General features: G+C 48.3%; 2 protein-coding genes across 7 annotated transcripts in view; both read left to right on the top strand.

Moving 5' to 3' along the window:
• The window catches only part of Cep85 (centrosomal protein 85), a 47,576-nt gene extending 32,184 nt beyond the window's left edge, over positions 1–15,392 (top strand). For 3 of the 6 annotated variants that reach the window (XM_008764156.4, XM_039110402.2, XM_008764157.4), the window contains 7 exons: positions 3,771–3,923; positions 4,376–4,530; positions 6,936–7,029; positions 7,768–7,818; positions 11,307–11,414; positions 12,957–13,185; positions 13,835–15,387. In XM_008764156.4, the coding sequence (XP_008762378.1) occupies positions 3,771–3,923; positions 4,376–4,530; positions 6,936–7,029; positions 7,768–7,818; positions 11,307–11,414; positions 12,957–13,185; positions 13,835–13,995 (951 nt within the window). In that variant the 3' untranslated portion in view covers positions 13,996–15,387. Of the gene's footprint in view, positions 1–3,770; positions 3,924–4,375; positions 4,531–6,909; positions 7,030–7,767; positions 7,819–11,306; positions 11,415–12,956; positions 13,186–13,834 lie in introns of those variants that run through there. The other 3 variants (NM_001395607.1, XM_063288063.1, XM_039110403.2) reach the window with 3 other exon arrangements.
• Positions 15,393–16,437: 1,045 nt separating this feature from the next.
• Sh3bgrl3 (SH3 domain binding glutamate-rich protein like 3) lies at positions 16,438–17,811 on the top strand. Its single transcript, NM_001106688.1, has 3 exons — positions 16,438–16,617; positions 17,128–17,295; positions 17,405–17,811. The coding sequence occupies exons 1-3, from the start codon at positions 16,570–16,572 to the stop codon at positions 17,468–17,470; spliced, it is 282 nt and encodes a 93-aa protein (NP_001100158.1). The 5' UTR covers positions 16,438–16,569; the 3' UTR covers positions 17,471–17,811.
• The last annotated feature ends 21 nt before the right edge of the window (positions 17,812–17,832 follow it).

Genomic DNA, 17,832 nt, shown 5'->3' with positions numbered 1-17,832 from the left:
CCCTCCAAAAATATTCTTGGGGGACTAATTGAACTCTGGGCTACTTGTATAAAACTCAGTTCCAACAGTGCTATTCTGTTTATTTTTTGAAACAAGGTCTCTCTGTGTAGCCCTGGCTGACCTGGAACTCGCTCTGTAGATCAGGCCAGCCTCAAACTCAGATCTGCCTGCCTCAGCCTCCTGATGACTGGCCACCACCACCCAGCCAGCGCTTGCTTGCCTATCTGTCTGTCTGTCTTTCTTTCTTTCTTTTTCTCTCTCTCTTTCTAAGATTTGTTTATTATATATAAGTACACTGTAGCTGTCTTCAGACATACCAGAAGAGGACATCAGATCTCATTACTGATGGTTGCTGGGATTTGAACTCAGGACCTCTGAGGAGCAGTCAGTGCTCTTAACCACTGAGCCATCTCTCCAGCCCAGCACTTCTTTCTTTAAAGTCCACTTGTTCGTGTGGGGCAAGCACACAGAGAGTACTGTGGGAGTTGGTTCTCTCTCTTTTCACTGTGTGGTCCTGGGAATTGAATTCAAGTCATCAGAGTTGGTCGCAAGTGCCTTTACCCACTGAGCCACTGGCCTTGATTTCATAGAAACCTGCTTCTACCACAGCAGGCTTTCTTTTGCCCTTTTAGTCCAAGATTCCAGCCCGTGTGAGACACCACCCACATGTGGGGCCGGTCTTTCTTCCTCAAGTAACCTAATCTAGATAAATCCTTCACAAACAAGGCGGAAAGATTATCTTCTCAGTAGTTCTTGATCCTATTAAGTCAGTGCGTAAAAGACTTTCTGCGAAAACGGTCCTACAATGGAAGTAGAGAGCCAGCTCCTTCACACGCGCCACAGATACCCACACACCATACATAGACACAGTGACTATTTAAAGGGGGAATGTCAGGCGTGGTGGCACATGACTTTAATCCTAGCACTCAGGAGGCTGAGGCAGGCATAGTTCTGTGAGTTTGTGGCCAGCCTAGTCTGTATAGCAAGTTCTAGGCCAACTAAGGCAACATAGTGAGGATCTGTCACTAAAAAAATAAAAATAAAGGGGCTTAAGGGATGGCTCAGTGGTTAAGAGCACTTTACTCATCCAGAGGTCCTGAGTTCAATTCCCAACAACCATACGGTTGCTCACAACCATCTGTAATGGGATCTGATGCCCTCTTCTGGTGTATCTAAAGACAGTGACAGTGTACTGACATACATAAAAATAAATAAAATATGTTAAAAATATATTTAAAAGATAAAATTTAAGGAGAAGAGAAAAGCTTGGCTCTTGGCTTCTCAATGCTGATAGCCAACATGGTGTAGTGTCTTGGGTTGTACAGAGAGTTTTACTCACACGGGTCTTCAGCCCTGTACTTCAGCCTCTCCCTTGCCAAGGCTTGATGCTTTCATTTGACCATGCAGATGCGTAGATGAAGTTTCTTGTTGGAAAAGGCCCCATGAGGGTGATTAACTTGCATCGAGATTAACCATGGATTCCCTGGATTTTCAGGTCTGTAATTGAAACCTGACTCCCGAGGTCCCATGCACAGAGGCTCTATGACTTGTCAGTAACTTCTACAGCGATTGTAAATTTTCTGCCATGAGTAATTTATGGCTCGATGTACTTTCATCTTTTGAAAACAAGTTAAAAGGGGTTGGGGATTTAGCTCAGTGGTAGAGCGCTTGCCTAGCAAGCGCAAGGCCCTGGGTTCAGTCCCCAGCTCCGAAGGAAAAAAATAAAATAAAAAGAAAACAAGTTAAAATATCACGTACAGGGCTGGAGAGAAGGCTGAGCCGTTAAGAGCACTGACTGCTCTAAGAGTACTTGACTGCTCTTCCAGAGGTCCTGAGTTCAATTCCCAGCAACCACATGGTGGCTCACAACCATCTGTAGTGGGGTCTGATGCCCTCTTCTGGTATGTCTGAAGACAGCTACAGTGTACTTATATAAATAAAATAAGTCTTTAAAAATAATATCACATATATTTTATTTTAAAGATTTAATTTTATTTATGTGTGCGGTACATGCCACATATGTGAAGGTTTCCTGCATTGGATCTTGTGGAACTGGAATTCCAGGAAGGGATGAGCTGCCTGACATGGTGCTCTCTTAACTGGTGAGCCAGCTCAGACAGCCCTGAATTTTTTATTTGGTTTTGGTCTTGGTTTTTGGTCTTACTGTTTTACATTTGCATCTGGGCATATGTGTGCATCCCCCCCCCCCCCCCCCGTGTGTGTGTGTGTGTGTGTGTGTGTGTGTGTGTGTGTGTGTGTGTGTGTGTATGTATGTGTGTGTGTGTGTGTGTACAAGGTATTGGATAACTCTGGAGCTAGAGTTATAGGTGATTGGGACCTGATTGATGTGTGTGCTAGGAACCAAACTGAGGTCCTTTAGAAAAACAGTATTCTGAAGCTGATTTTCCACCACCTGGTCCACCCTCACGTTCCCTCCCCTCCCCTCTCCTCCTTCCCTCCCTCCCTCCCTCCCTCCCCCCCCCTCTCTTTCTTTCTTTCTTTCTTTCTTTCTTTCTTTCTTTCTTTCTTTCTTTCTTTCCTCCTTTCCAAGGTTAGTCTTGACTAAACTAGCCTTCACCGTGTAGTCCAGGCTGGCCTCAAACTCGAGATAGTCTTCTTAAGTGCTAAGAATTACACAAACTGGGAGTCCATGTGTAGATTACCATGCCCAGGCCAACTACTTTTGTCTCCTGTTTTAAGATAAGGTCTTCCTATGTAACCTTGCTAGCCTCAAACTCAGCAAGATCCACCAGCCTTGACTCCTGAGTGCGGTACCACCCGGCTTGTCTTTTTTTTTTTTTTTTTAATAATAATGCTTTATGTTTTACTGTGATCACTTTTATCTTTTTGGCTTTCACTCTAGAATCAGTTTATCATCACTTTTCAGTAACCATCCCAGGTGATTTTGGTACAAACTGAAATGTAAGAGATGAAGTCATTTTTAAAGGCTGTGCTTACTCTCCTCATACCCTTGGGGGAAGAGCAGGGGTATGTCTCTGCTCTGACCAAAAGGATCTGCTGTAATTTTCCTGGTTTTCATTCTCCTACCTTCCTTATTTGTAAGCAAAAGAAAACATCTTCATTCCACAAGACTTACTGAATTCCTGCTGAGACCGCCATTGTGCTAAGCTTAGGAGTAGGGTATAACCCACAGAAATAGATTAAGGAATTGACCCTCTCACTGCCGTGCTACAGTTTGTTGTTAATGCATACCTGTGTTTTATCTACAAGTATGTCAGCCTGCCATGTTCATGTAGTGCTCTTGGGGCCCAGAAGAGGGTACCAAATCCCCTCAAACTGGACATACCCGGTTGTGAGCCACCATGATGGTGCTGGGTCCTCTACAAGAGCAGCTCTTAACTACTGAGTCATCTCTCCAGCCCAGATAACAGTTTGGGTTTTTTGTTTGTTTGATTTGTAAATCAAACTTTTATTTAAGGGATTTTGATTCCTTTGCTATCCATCCAGGTCAGTCACGTTCAAGATTTCTGAAAACAACCCTTTTTCACTGAAAGATGCTTAATCCACTTGTACTGTCAGCCCTTTATGCTTTTATCTCTCCTTCAATTAAAGACACAGTCATGACAACTTTATGGTTCCACTAGAGGATTTCTGGCAATGTCTTTAAACAATTTATTTTAGAAACGATTTTAAAGTAGATCTATCTGCTTCTCTCTCTCTTGCTGATCAAGGATAGAGACAGCAGTCACTGAGAAATGTCCATACCCTCAGAGGAATAAATAAAACATACGTGATGTTTCTTTCACTAGGTTAAAGGTCGTGATAAACATATCAATAATTTGAAAAAGAAATGTCAGAAGGAATCAGAGCAGAACCGGGAGAAGCAGCAGCGGATTGAAACCTTGGAGCGCTATCTCGCTGACCTGCCCACCCTAGAAGACCATCAGAAACAGACGGAGCAGGTAGGGACAATCTCTGGCTAGACCGGGAGTCAACAGGCAGTGAGGCGAGGAGAGGGGGCAGTCTCATGTCTGAGTTCTTGAAAGGAATATCCCAAAGATATCTAGGTAGATTTACAATTGGGTGTGTTTTATTTTTTCATAGACAGTCTCTCTATGTAGTCCTGGGTATCCTAGAACTTGCTATGTAGAACAGACTGACCTCAAACTGAGATCACCTGCCTCAGCCTCCTGAGTGCTGGGACTAAAGTCCTGCGTCACCATGCCCAACTTGTTTTGTTTCTGGGAAAAACAAGGTCTCATAGCAAAGCATTGGCTGGTCTAATTTGAACTCACAGAGGCCACCTGCCTCTTTCTGGGATTAAAGGCATGTGCCACCACAGCCAGCCTCAGAACTCCGATGCGGAGAGAGCTGCTCAGTTTTTCATGACCAAGCATGGGGTCCTGTCTCCTAGCTTAAGGACGCTGAATTGAAGAACACAGAACTGCAAGGGAGAGTGGCAGAGCTGGAGACTATGCTGGAGGACACACAGGCCGCCTGCAGGGAGAAGGAGGTTCAGCTGGAAAGTCTGAGACAAAGAGAAGCGCAATTCTCCTCTGCTAGACATAGGTAACGCCTGTGAACTTGGGGGAAGGAGGGAGTTTGGTTCTGGTGCAGTGTTAACTCTTGCGTGTCTAACAGCGTTGATTTCCAGTGGATGTGAAAACCCCTTCTAAGAGCTTTGTTTTCTTTGAATGGAAGTTACTTATGAGCAGGGAATTTGTCTTCGTAGAGCAGTGGGGTTTTATCATAGTGTGATTGGGAGAGTCCATCCCAGTGCTGAGAACAATCCTTGAGAGCCTGGCATGGCAGTACATGTCTTTAATCAAAGCAGTTGCACTCAGGAGGTGGAAGCAGGCAGGTCTCTCTTGAGTTCAAGGCCATCCTGATCTACATAATTCAGCTAAGGCTACATAGTAAGGCTCTCTCAAAACAATGAAAATAGTTTGTTAAGTAGGAAATGAAATCATTTATATTTTCAGAAGTGAATCTTGGTGCTAAGGCCTAGGGTTTATCCACATTTTGACTCTGTAAGCTAAAGGCTACCAGGCCACTCATCTGTCTCTTACCAGCAAAGAATGGATTTGGGGATGTTTGTGTGTTTGTTTTTACATATTCATGTATGTGAGTACACTGTAGATGTCCTCAGACACACCAGAAGAAGTCATCAGATCCCATTACAGATGGTTGTGAGCCACCATGTGGTTGCTGGGAATTGAACTCAGGACCTCTGGAAGAGCAGTCAGAGCTCTAACCACTGAGCCGTCTCTCCAGCCTTTTTTGTTTGGTTTTTAGTGGGGGAGGGGTATTTGAGACAAGGTCCCCTGTAACCTTGGCTGGCTTGATCTCCTGCCTCTGCATCACAAGTGTTAGGATCAAAGATGTGAGTCGCTACTCCCAGTCTTCAGAATTGTGTTGACTGCTAGGATGGTCTCTGAGAACAAGAGAAGATGCTGTAGTGTACTCTGAGGGCATCTTGGGAGTCAGTAACACTTTCTGAAAAGGGTGGATGTATTTGAGCAGCTCTTAGAGTGTGTGTTCCCAGTGGGTAGATGGGTGCTCTTTCGTTGTCAGGCACAGTGATGCTCGTGTTTATGTCTGGGTGAATTACGCTAGAAGTGATTTTGAGGAGCCCGTTGGAGGATGTTGGTTGGAACCAGACTCGGGGGACTGTTGAAGTTTACTCTTTGTGGCTGTGATAGAAATATATTGACTGAGCAATATAGGGAAGGGTTTATCTCATCTTACACTTCAGCTTGCAGTCCATCACTGGGGGAAGGCAGGGGCCCTACAGGAAATCTACTCCTGGCTCAGACACAGGCTCATACTTAGCTAACTTTTTTTTTTTTTTTTTTTTTTTGGTTCTTTTTTTCGGAGCTGGGGACCGAACCCAGGGCCTTGCGCTTCCTAGGCAAGCGCTCTACCACTGAGCTAAATCCCCAGCCCCACTTAGCTAACTTTTTAAAGGTCTTCTTTGTATTTATATATGAGTATCTGTGCGATGGTGTATGCCAGTGAGTGCAGTGCCTGCAGAGGCCAGGGACATCACATCCTCTTGGAGCTGGAGTGGCAGGTGGTTATAAGCTGCCCAACGTAGGTGTCCAACAAGCTCAGGTCCTCTGCAAGAGCACTGTGCTTTCATACTGGCTGACCCATGTCTCTAGCCAAGCGAGATTTCTTATGCAGCCCAAGACCACCTGACTAGAGCTGGTGCCTTCCCGTAGCCAATCTGATCTAGAAATTATTCAGTCAGGGCTTTGAGGGTCTATCAGAATGAGCCCCCTAAGATGACTCTAAGCTGACTATTAGGGCAGAGACAGAGCTGGCAGCGCTTTTTTTGTTTTTTTTTTGCTTTTGTTTCGTGAGACAGGGTTTCTCTATGTAGCCCTGACTTTCTTGGAACTCACTTTGTACACTCGGCTGGCCTCAAACTCAGAGATTCACCTGCCTTTGACTCTCAAGCGATAGGGTTAAAGGCATGCGCTCCCACCATCCAGCTCCATTTTTATTTCAAAATATGAAATCAGAATACAAGAGCCTTTGGCAAACACAGAGTTGATATATTGTGCAGATAGATTCTGGCTCCGGGTAAAGAAAACTGAATCTGAACATCATCTGTCTGGGCACCCTGTATCACATGATCCCTAGCTGTGGGGAGGAGGGTATAATTGTTTTGCTCCAAAGACATAGAAAATGGTAGAGCCTAGAGTTAAAAGCCACAATGGGGGCTGGAGAGATGGCTCAGCGATTAAGAGCAAACAACAACAACAAAAACACTAACTGCTCTTCCATAGGTCTTGAGTTCAATTCCCATCAACATCATGGTGGCTCACAACCACCTATAGGGGATCAGATGCCTGCCTGTGGCATGGGAACGTATATGCAGCAGAGCACTTATACAGTAAATAAAATTTAAAAACAAAAGCCACAATGGTTTTGCTTTCATAGCTCTAGAAGAAGAAATTGTCTTTCAGCTTTCAAGATAAACAGTCTTTGGAGGAAGCCAGTGGTGAAAGCCTCAAAGTGGAAATGGAATCCCAGCAGAAGGAATGTGATTCCCTCCGAAAGGTGACTGGGGTTTCTGAGTCTGGCCTGGGTAGGTTGGGAGGGAAGAAGAGATTGTACAATGGGAAGGAAGCAGGAGTTCCTAGTCTTAAGCCACCCAGGGTCTGCTCACCAGAGCTTTTCTCTCTTCTGAGAAGTCAGCCTTGTGTAGTAAATTTACATTTAGATATTCAGTCTTATCGAAGGCAGATTGCTTATCAAGAATGTACACAAAAGTTAGTGGCAACATGCCCATCAAATGAACCGGATCTGGTGCACTGAAGTCCGGGTGCACTGTGGCCATCCTGGTTCAGGTCCTAAAGAGAAACTGCTAATGTTCATCAAAACAGAACTGGGGGGATGGCTCAGTTTCTCAACATCAGAAATGGTTCAGAGACTATGCGAGCTCCTAAGCTGACTGTTTAGAGTCTCTCCTGGAATAGTCACTGTGCTAAAGCTCTACCCATTATAGGTAGCTGGATAGGGAGACCCACTAGGCTGAACTTGTGCTTTTGAAGACTGTGTACTGGGAGTTCCTTCCTCTGACCTGCAGTCCTTAGGTGAAGGTTCCCCAGCCCAGGACTGCTCGTGAGGACTTTTGCATTCCTCCATCAACCTCGATTATGGCCAGAGCACAGTCCAATGAAGATCAGGAGTCTGAGTTATAGTCCTTTCACCCTGGTCTCATCCTGGGCTACAGATAGTCCTGGATCATCACATCAGCCTGTACTCGTAGCCTCTCTTGATAACTTTGCCTTTCAGATCGTGGAGAGGCAACAGCTGAAGTTGGAGCAGCTGCACTCGCAGGTCCAGGTGAGCAGGAGCCTTGGCCCTGGAGGGTCGGACTGAGCTGATGGAAGCTTAGGATTCTGCTTAGCTCCTCATTCCCTTCTCTGACATACTATTTGCTTCTTGTTTGCCCTACAAGAAGGAAACAGTGCTTCTGAGCCTCCCATTCTGTTGAGATGACAGATATGATAAAGGTTCTTTGAGATCGGGCTCATATCACATTGGGGGTGGGGGTGATTTCAGGAGAGTCATTGGGAGGAGGGGGGTCAAGGACAAGTTTCTGACAATCCTGCGTATGAGTGATGAAGCATTCGCCAGGGAGAGAGAAGCTGACTAGGATGGTACAGGAGTCTACAGGAGGAACATCAAGGTGTGAAACCACATAGGTTAAACAGGAAGCTGCAAACAGTGTGTACTGCTTACCAGTGAGGAGGAGACATTTTGACAAATGTGCAGTTAGATGATTTCATCTTTGTGAACATCACAGAGTGGACTACTAAGACACTTCATCACTAGACTGTATCTGACAGGACCTCACTGCCTTCTGCAGTCCACCTTTGATCAGAGCATCCTTACGCAGTGCGTGCCTAGGCTGAGTGAGTGGAGCATAAGAGGCCATGGGAAGGCCTTCTCCACAATGCAGTGTTAGCGTCCATTTTTATTTTTCTTTTTTTGGAGCTGGGGACCGAACCCAGGGCCTTGCACTTCCTAGGCAAGCGCTCTACCACTGAGCTAAATTCCCAACCTTTATTTTTCTATTGTATTTTGCCTGCATGTATGTATGTGTTTGTGGATGTATTCCACATATGTGCCTGGTGCCCACAGTTCCGAAGGGTGTCAGTTCCCCTGGAACTGTAGTTACAGGTGGCTGTGAACCGCCCTGTGTGCTGGCAGTGTGCTGGTGTGCACTTTCCCCAGGAGAGCAGCAAAGGTGGATGGATGATGGAGTCAGCATTTGAGGCGACAGCTGCTTTATCTCTGACATTGTTAACTCTTTGCTGTTCTGGGACTGAAAGCTACTAACTCTTGGTAATTCTTCTGTCCTTAACTCTTCGCTCTTGTGTCTCCAAAAGCTGCTTAATTTTGGTAATTCTTTGCTGTTCTAAGGCCAAAAGCCTTTGGCTTCTGGTAATTTGACTCCAACTTATAGCAGCAGGGGAAATTAGAAAAAAGACTCTGCCTCAAGGGCTGCTCCCTCCGTGGCTAGGGGAGAGGTTTGGAGTTCGTTAACTCTCTGTGAGCCAGAGAGGAGAGGAAGAAAGGGAGGATCCACGCACACACAGAGACACTCAGAGAGAGACACACAGAGACACACACACTTAGACTAGGCCTGACCACCTGTCTCAGCAGTTCCACAGGTGTTACGCATACTTACATTACACCTCCACACATACATGATACCTCCACATGTATGTATGTACAGACACACACACACACATTTGGTGAATGGGGCTCAGCCCCAAATGCCACACTTCATTTCTTCTCTCTGACCTTCTTATACCTTCTGAGACAGAAATTCTTTATAAAATTACCTCATAGATGAAACGTTACAGAAGGATGTCAGAGGGAGTTACAGAAGGGAGTTCAGAGCATGTTTCACTCCTTACGCTCATTATAAGTTCAAGGCAACAGTTGCTCGTGGCCTTGCTCTATCATGGTGCACACCTGGGACTCCATCCTTGGACCTGACTTAGAATGAGTGTTTTTCGTTGATCAAAATTGTTTCAAGCCTGCTTTCTTATCCCATGCAATTAACCCATGACTCAAAGGTTTACCGAGCTCTATTTGTAGCTTTATTTTATAGGGGACTTGAGATTATTTGTATCAATTTAAGAGTTCTATAAAATTACCAGAAATTGGGGCTGGGGATTTAGCTCGGTGGTAGAGCGCTTGCCTAGCAAGCGCAAGGCCCTGGGTTCGGTCCCCAGCTCCGAAAAAAAAAGAACAAAAAAAAAAAAAAAATTACCAGAAATTGTGAGGTCATCAATTTGTCTGTACAGCCTTACTACATGAGAGTAGATCCTCATGTCGATCTGCAGAAAATATGCCCAATAGGGTGGGCAGGTACCCAGAAGTCAGTAGGCTGTGTAATTAGGTGACAGTGACAGGAAAGGCACAGAAGCAGCGAGAAGCGATCCCGGGGTGAAGTCTCTGGTGACCTTGCATCTCAGCACTCATTCATCGCAGCCATAAAAACCAGCGAGCCATCTCCAGAAAACTCACTTGCATGTCCTCCCCTTTTCTAGATGGTTCTGACACATGTGTGCTGGGAATCAATGGGTGATGGGAATCTTACTAGAACATTAATTGTAGTGTGGGATGGTGAGGTTTACAGTTCAGGCTCAGTGAGAAGATTGGCAACCTGTAAAGGGGCTACAGAAAGTCTAGTGAGGTGTTGGGGAAATGTGGTGTAGGACATGGTGACAGAGAGGTGTAAGGAGACGGATGGAAGAAACACCCAGAAGGAATCAGTGACTGACAGGAGTAGGGGCTGAAGGAACAGGAAAGAACCATGCAAGGCAAGGGTAACTCCTACTTCCTATTTTGGACCACAGTAGGAGTGTTAATTGCTTCTTTGAGAAATCTTCAGTGAAATAGACTCAGGTTTTTTGAACTCTAAAAGGTTTTACCTGTGGATTAGTGGGGAAAGCACTTCCCTGTGTGTCAGGACCAGACTTCAGACCTCAGCACCCAAGTAAGTGCTGGGTGGATATGGCAACCCACTCATAGTCCAGTGCTAGGAGTCAGAGCAAGATGCAGAATCCCTGGAGCAAACTAATTAGCTAGACTAGCTGACTGGTCGGCACTGGGCTCAAAGGAAGGTCTTTCCTCCGTATACAAGGAGAAGAGGAATCAAGGAAAGACTTATCAACCTCTAGTCTCCGTACAGAGTGAGCATGGGCAAAAACACACATGCAACACACACACATATATGCAGAAAATAAAAGGGTTCTCCCACCAAAGTGTTGAAATGCACAGAGGAAAGCCTAAGACTATAGGCCTGCCCTTCCGGTTAGGCCTGTGTAGTTCTCTTTTACTTCTTGTCAGGAAGTAGTCACACCTGGTGAGCATTTAAAGTGCCAGAGTTTTAGTTTTTATGGCTCATTGAGCAGAAGAGTTTTACTCAGTGGTTCTCAACCTGTGGAATGCGACCTCTTTGAGGTTGATAGTCCCTTTCACTGGTGCTGCCTAAGACTGTTGGAAAACACAGATATTTATTTTATGATTCATAACCGTAGCAAAATTAGAGTTTAGGACGTAAAAATGAAAGTAATTTTATGTTTGGGGTCACCACAACATGAGGAAGTGTACTAGAGGGCGCAGCATTAGAAGATGGAGAGGCATTGTTGTAAATAGAAAGTAGCAGGTCTCGGCTCTCCTCACACAGACAGACCTTGAAGCAGCTGTGTGGCAGGCACACATCATTGTGTAGCCTGGTGAGAGGTGATAGCATGCAAGTCAGACTTGTTACTCTCCGTGTGCTCTATAACATGTTGCTGTGTGGACTTTAGAGCCAAAAGCAAGAACTGGCACAAGAAGAAGGAATAAGCCAGGCGTTGAGAGAGGAGGCCCAGCGGAGGGAGACAGCCCTGCAGCAGATGCGCACAGCCGTGAAGGAGGTAAGCGTTGGCTGGGCCCAGAGAGCCTCCACACTGTGGTTTCTTGGGTTGCCTACCCCATCTTAAGCTTCCAGGAGTGGAAGGGGTGTAAGCCAAGAGATGGGTAGTAGCATTGTACTTTCCTTTTATGTTATCACCCAGGCATGCTTTCCAGAAGTGGGATCCCCTCCTTTTTTCCCTCCCTCTCAGTCTTCCTGCCACCACAGGTTTGTGAGATTGGTGGGGACGGAGAGGTAAGAAAACTGATAAGTAGGCATGGTTGATTGTACGTGTGTAATCACAGCAGTTGGGAGGTTGAGACTGAGCTCCAGGCTAGCCTGTCTCACACACAGCCCCAAAATGAATGAGGATTTTGTGGTGTCACAGAGTGACTGGAGTTGTCAATAAGGCCTATTGAGTCAGTGGCCAAGTACCTAGGAAGACATCTCCCAGAACTAGGACTGTTCTAGGGCCCCGGTGTGCATGAAGGGCAGAGAGTAGAGGTGAGCGTTGTGGGTGTGGGTGTTGGGTGTATTGAGCTCTCAGGATGAGGAAAGGCAAAGACAACCTCACAGGAGCGGCTACTCTGTACATGAAAGCCTAACGACTACAGTGAGAGCCTGGAGTGTAGAATGCTAGAACTTCACTTCCCTGGAGGAGGACAAGAGGACACAGGTTCAAAGCCAGGCTGGTTTACACAGTATATTCTGGACCAGCAAGGGCTACCCTGTAACAAACAAACGAACGAAGGCCTGGGAATATAGCTCAGTGGTAGAATACTTGCTTTGCATGCATGAAGCCTGGAGCTGTAAACAGGGGGTAGTGGTATAAACCTGTAACCACTGAATTGGGAAAGGTCGGGACAGAAGGATCAAAAGTTCAAGGACATCGTCAGCGATGTAGGAAGTTTGAGGCCAGACTGGGCTGTGTGACCATGTCTCAAAAAAAGGGGTGGAGGCAAGATGTCTTTCAGCCCTGGAGCTTCAGGTCTCTGATCTTTCCCAACCACACACCCAGTGGCCACTAGCAGTCTTACTGTCCATCTCCCTTGCCCCTTTACTCCTCTGACAGCCTGTTATCTGGCTTCCTGGTGACCACTTTTGTCAGGGTGGCAGGGAGAGATTGAAACCAGTGTCTCCTCAGATTTCACTGTTCACATTAAGCCATCTCTAATAGCCTGACTAACAGCCAGCCGAGGCACTGGCTTCAGATAGAGTTCCTAGGGGGTGGGAGCATCTTCTCTGGTTCCTGGACCGAAACCTGGAGGCCGATGACTCAGATCCTGCTGAGGAATAGTTTCCTCTCCGGTTCTGGATCCCTAAGGGCCTGGGCTCAGCCTACACACAGGAGGAGCTAATGTCTGTAGAGGGGAAGAGGGGCTGAGGAACATGGCACCAAGCCTGTGTGGGTAACAACAGAGAGAGAGAGAGAGAGAGAGAGAGAGAGAGAGAGAGTCTGTGACTCATTTCTCTTCCACACACATTCACACCCATGTACATCCAAATACACACTTTTCCCTCTGGCTCTCTCTGGTCCTAATCAGTTTATCATTTGTTTGCTTAGCTCTCAGTGCAAAATCAGGACCTGATTGAGAAGAATCTGACACTGCAAGAGCACTTGCGCCAGGCCCAGCCAGGGTCCTCGTCAGGGTCCCCAGACGCCGCCCAGCTGGCATATGAGCTGCACCAGGAACTGGCCAGTTGCCTTCAAGACCTGCAAGCTGTCTGCAGCATTGTGACCCAGAGGGCCCAGGGCCACAGTCCTAACCTCTCTCTGCTCCTAGGCATTCACTGTGAGTCCTCAGAAGGGCCTCGGCTCCCTCACCCTCCAATGTGGCTGTTCTTAGGGTAACATGAACCAGGTGCATAGGCCTGGCCACTGCCTTGTGGGAGTTGTCAAAGTGAGTGCACTGTAAGCGGTTCACAAACAGGCCTCCCTAGAGAGCACTTACATGGAGGACAGACAGAAATCCTGCCTCAGGCAACCAATTATCCCGGTTTGTTCTGTGAAAGTGTCATGTCCTTAAAAAACAAAAACAAAAACAAAAAACAAAAAAACAAAAAAACAAAAACAAAAACAAAAAAAAAACAAAAGAGAAAGAGCAAGCTGCAGCTCTGGGTCTTCGGGTCTCTGACCTTTCCCAACCACACACCCAGTGGCCACTGGCAGTCTTACTGTCCGTCTCCCTTGCCCCTTTATTCCTCTGACAGCCTGTTATCAGGCCACTTTTGTCAGGGTGGCAGGGAGAGATGGAAACCAGTGTCTCCTAGGTTTAGGTCGTAGTGTAGAGACCTTAGTATGTGCAAAGCTCAACCCTCAGCAGTGGTGGGACGTCAGGCCCTAAGGCGACGGGCTCCACAAACTGCTGTCACTCTGCCCATTCTTTGGGAAAGTTTGAATCACCTCACTTGCTAACACTCTTGAAATTCTCTCCTCCTTAGCCACCCCTCACCCAGGGACACAGCTAGATCTGCAGAAGCCAGATGTGATCAGGAGGAAACTGGAAGAGGTTCAGCAGCTTCGCCATGACATTGAGGACTTAAGGACCAGCCTGTCAGACAGATATGCCCAGGACATGGGAGAAAACTGTGCCACACAGTGAGGAGTGCCAGGGAGGGCCTAGGCTGCTGCTAGCCCCGCCAGAAGGTTCCTTCCCTGACAGTTCTGCCTTTTGCTGCTGCACCCAGAGGGAGAGCCTGTATCTGGGGCCAGGGTTGTGAGAAGCCTGCCTGTTTTGCCGTACTCTGGCTTTGCCTTATTGGCTTATGTTTCGCCTGTTAAGTCACTCTTAAAGGCCGAGTTACTAATTAACCGTTTTGCAGATTTCAACTGATAACGTTCTCACGAGTTGTTCCCAGCTCCAGTCTGCCATGAGAAGCAGACAGGCTGCTTGCCTCCCTTCATCCTCTGGGATGGACCCCTGTTCATTCCTACCCATCCCTTGGTCCTACTGATGCTGTAGTGAGAGAGGCCTCAAGGGTTAAGTAGGAGTAGCGACCTTTGAGAATTCTCAGGCCCATTGTATCAGCCTTCCTGGGAACTCAGCTGGCTTCTGGGTTCTCTCAGGTACCTGCTTCCTCAGGGCTCTTGTTCCCACAGAGGCCTCAGGGTTTTGTACCCCACAGCAAAGTCCCTACTGTGCCTAGTGGCTTGGGACTAGCAGGGCTCTTGAGCCTGCCTGCTGTGCCGTCTTTTACAGGAAGCTCTTCCTAGCTGCCGTTTGTCTGTCCCTAGAACCCTGGGCGTGTGGGCATGCGCTTGGGTCTTCTCTTCTATGGCTGCCCTGTGGTTCCCGCATAAGCCCACAGGGCAGCTGTCACTGCTCGCTCCTTCCTAAGACTGGGGTCTGTAGCTGCTCTGAATTGTGCCTCTCATTTGGGGTTTGGAGGGTTTCCTTTTCCTGCTCTGACCTTGAGCGTTCAGAGCACCTAGTGTGGGTCAGCACTAAGGTGAAACAGTCTTGAGTGTTTCCTGGTGTTTTGTGTTTCTCTAGAGCCTTTGACCCTTAACTTCATGGTTTTTCTTGCCTTCCGATTTAAGGATTGTCTCGGTTTTATCTGGTTGTTGGGCCAGCCCTCAACCTCCTCTAGTTTGGAGCTAATACGGGCTCCATATGTATGAGGAGCAGAATAGTCGTGGGGGTGCAGAGGCAGCCATGACAGGACTTCTGCTAAGCCTGTGGGCTGTTAAAAGCACTCTGGACCTCCAGGGCCTAAGTGGGCCTCTTTACAAGTGTTTTAACAAGTTTATGTTTTATTTATGGAGTGGCTTACCTTTCAGAGTAGCCACACCCAGTTGACTATCCCCTCAGCCTCTGGGCTGCTGCCTCCTAGAAACAGAGCTTCCTGGTTGGTCTCCCCCATGTCATGTGGAGCCCAGCCTCCATGCTCACGGGTACTTTCTTGGTAAAGTTTATAAAGTTATTTATATGAATCTTTGTTATGTTGACTGGTTTTATTGCCTATTTTGATTACAGAATAAAACGTTTAACAAATGCTGGTTTCCCGTTGCTTCTCAGCATCACTCGCCACCCTCCCTGGACTAGTTTGACATGAACTTAGGCAGATGCAGCCTGGAGTCTGAGCCTCTTCCCACTTCTGCTCTGTGTGGAGACAGATGAGCTCTGCCCACACTCCTCTGCTGCGGAGAGCAACTGCCAGTTGTCACTACAAAGTTGCAGGCCTCAGAGGTCAGCAGCTTCTGGGTTTCCGTGGCTTTGAGGAAATGACTTCCCCAGAAGCAGATAGGCAGTTTGCCTCAGCAGGCAGCAGAAGTGTGTTATTCCTGGGCCGTTGCCTTTGTAGCCCCTGATCTACTCTTGAGGGGTGCTATAGTGAACCTAACAGCTTGATCCACACTTGGAATGGGTGCTGGACTCTCCTCCACCTCATTAGCTGAGTTCTTAGTGTTCAAAGCCATGGAGTGTCATTTGCAATGTAAGTGTAGAGCTGGGCTGGGATCACCCCAAAATAGCTGTTTATCTCTACCAAGGGCCAGTACAAGCCAGGCTAATAAGTCATGGCACTGCCTTTGACTCCACACACTGGCCTGCAGTTTACCTCCTCCATCTGGCTCCTGAAGAGTGTGTGCCGCTCCCCCACCCCCTCGCTTACAGCCACCACCCCGTTCCTGTCTGAGCCTGTTTGTGTGGAGAGGTGCCTTAGAGAAAATGCCCTATCTGCCACCCCTCAGCCTCCTGTGCCCCAGCACACTACCCCTGGCCCATGCTGCCTAAGCTTGAGAATTGACCCGCCTTTCAAAGTCCCATGCTGAGCTGTACTTCTAAAAGACGACTTAGAGACCAGGTTGGCACTGCTTTGGCCGCTGGATGTACAAAACCCGGTAAGCTGGGGAGAACTCTTGGCTGAACCGATCTGCCTGTCTTCCCAGCTTTTTTGTCTTTTAGCTGAGCCCCAGGTCAGGAAGGGCTGAGGGGGAGGTGGGGGGAGCCAAGCAGCTGCAGAAGACAGGGGTCCTCCCGGCTCCAGGCCACGGAGCAGGGCGGTGTCATGTAGGCCCCGCCCAGTCCGCCTGCGCAGCTCATTGGTCCCGAGAACAGTGACACGCGGGCGGAGCAGGAAGGAAACCGCTCCCAAGCGCGGTGGCCGCGTAGTTCCTAGCTGTGCAGCTGCCGCTCCCACCGTCCCTCAGTTGGTCTCTGTCCCCTGCCTGCAGCATGAGTGGCCTGCGAGTCTACAGCACGTCGGTCACCGGCTCTCGTGAAGTAAGTGCGTGCCTGGGACGGCGCCCGGAGAGGGTGGGCGGTCTCTCTGTGCTCCGACTGGCGCCCGGGAGCCGCCCCCACGATGGAGGCAGTGAGGTGCGGGGTATGGCCTCCTAGGTCTGGTCCAGGGGCTCGGCCCAGCCTGAACCCCTCCACCAAGGGTCCCTCGGTATCCCCAGTATGAGCTGCCCACGCTCATCCCCCCATTGTAGGGACATCCATTCTCTTGCACCACCCCGCCCCATCCCCCCCGACCGCCTTAATCCCCGCTTCCTCTCCACTTTAAGGCCCGCCCCTCGCCGAGTCTAGCTTCCCTGTCATGCACAGAACTTGACCACTGTCTTCTCTTTCTGAAACTCACGTAGTTTGCCTGTCTATCCTTGGACCCTTCCCATCCCTTAGTGGCCAGAACCTCCAGTGGGCAGAGGACAGAAGCTGTTGCTCACACCCAAAGAGAGTTCCTTCCATAAATCAGCCTTCCTGCCAACCCTGTCAATCCTCCGCCCCTAGATCAAGTCCCAGCAGAGTGAAGTGACCCGCATCCTAGACGGGAAGAGGATCCAATACCAGCTAGTGGACATCTCCCAGGACAACGCCCTTCGAGATGAGATGCGCACCTTGGCCGGCAACCCCAAAGCCACCCCACCTCAGATTGTCAACGGGGACCACTACTGTGGGGTATGGGTTTTGGGTTCCGGGAGGTGTTGGAGGACTGCAGCCAGGGTCAGATGGGCAAACAACTAGGGTGCTCTGCATCTTGACTCAGATTACCCCCTCCCTCCCTCAGGACTATGAACTCTTCGTGGAGGCCGTGGAACAGAACACACTGCAAGAGTTCCTGAAGCTAGCCTGAGTCAGGATGGCCACAGACCCTACCCAGTCTTCACCAGGGCTCGGAACTAACTCCTTGTTGTTCCTAATCTTCTGACCTTGGGGTCCCTCCCTGCAAACCCAGGCCCTTTCTGTAGCCTCTTCCTCCTTCAGAGGCAACATTCCTTATTCACCAACTGGTCTCGAAGACTGTCTTAAGCCCTGGTGATGGCTTTCCCTAGCCAGACCTTGGGGCTACCTCTCTGCCTGGCACTCCCTGTCCAGCGTTTCTGTTACTTCATCAGCCAGAGCTCTGCCAAAGGCCCCTCGTCCTCTCCTCGGGGCATCCTAGAGACAATTAAATGCCCATTCCACTGGTGCTGTCTGGTTGTGCTGGTGTCTGGA

The sequence above is a fragment of the Rattus norvegicus genome, chromosome 5, assembly GCF_036323735.1.
Source record: "Rattus norvegicus strain BN/NHsdMcwi chromosome 5, GRCr8, whole genome shotgun sequence".
In the NCBI taxonomy this organism is placed as follows: domain Eukaryota; kingdom Metazoa; phylum Chordata; class Mammalia; order Rodentia; family Muridae; genus Rattus; species Rattus norvegicus.
Note: the sequence above shows the minus strand (reverse complement) of the source record. Positions and strands in the feature narration are given on the sequence as shown.

Excerpts from the sequence above, each read along its gene's own strand:
- Sh3bgrl3 (NM_001106688.1), top strand. The coding sequence starts at position 16,570 with ATGAGTGGCCTGCGAGTCTACAGCACGTCGGTCACCGGCTCTCGTGAA. Across the intron at positions 16,618-17,127 it reads CGGTCACCGGCTCTCGTGAA|ATCAAGTCCCAGCAGAGTGA; the intron begins GTAAGTGCGTGC and ends CTCCGCCCCTAG. Across the intron at positions 17,296-17,404 it reads ACGGGGACCACTACTGTGGG|GACTATGAACTCTTCGTGGA; the intron begins GTATGGGTTTTG and ends TCCCTCCCTCAG.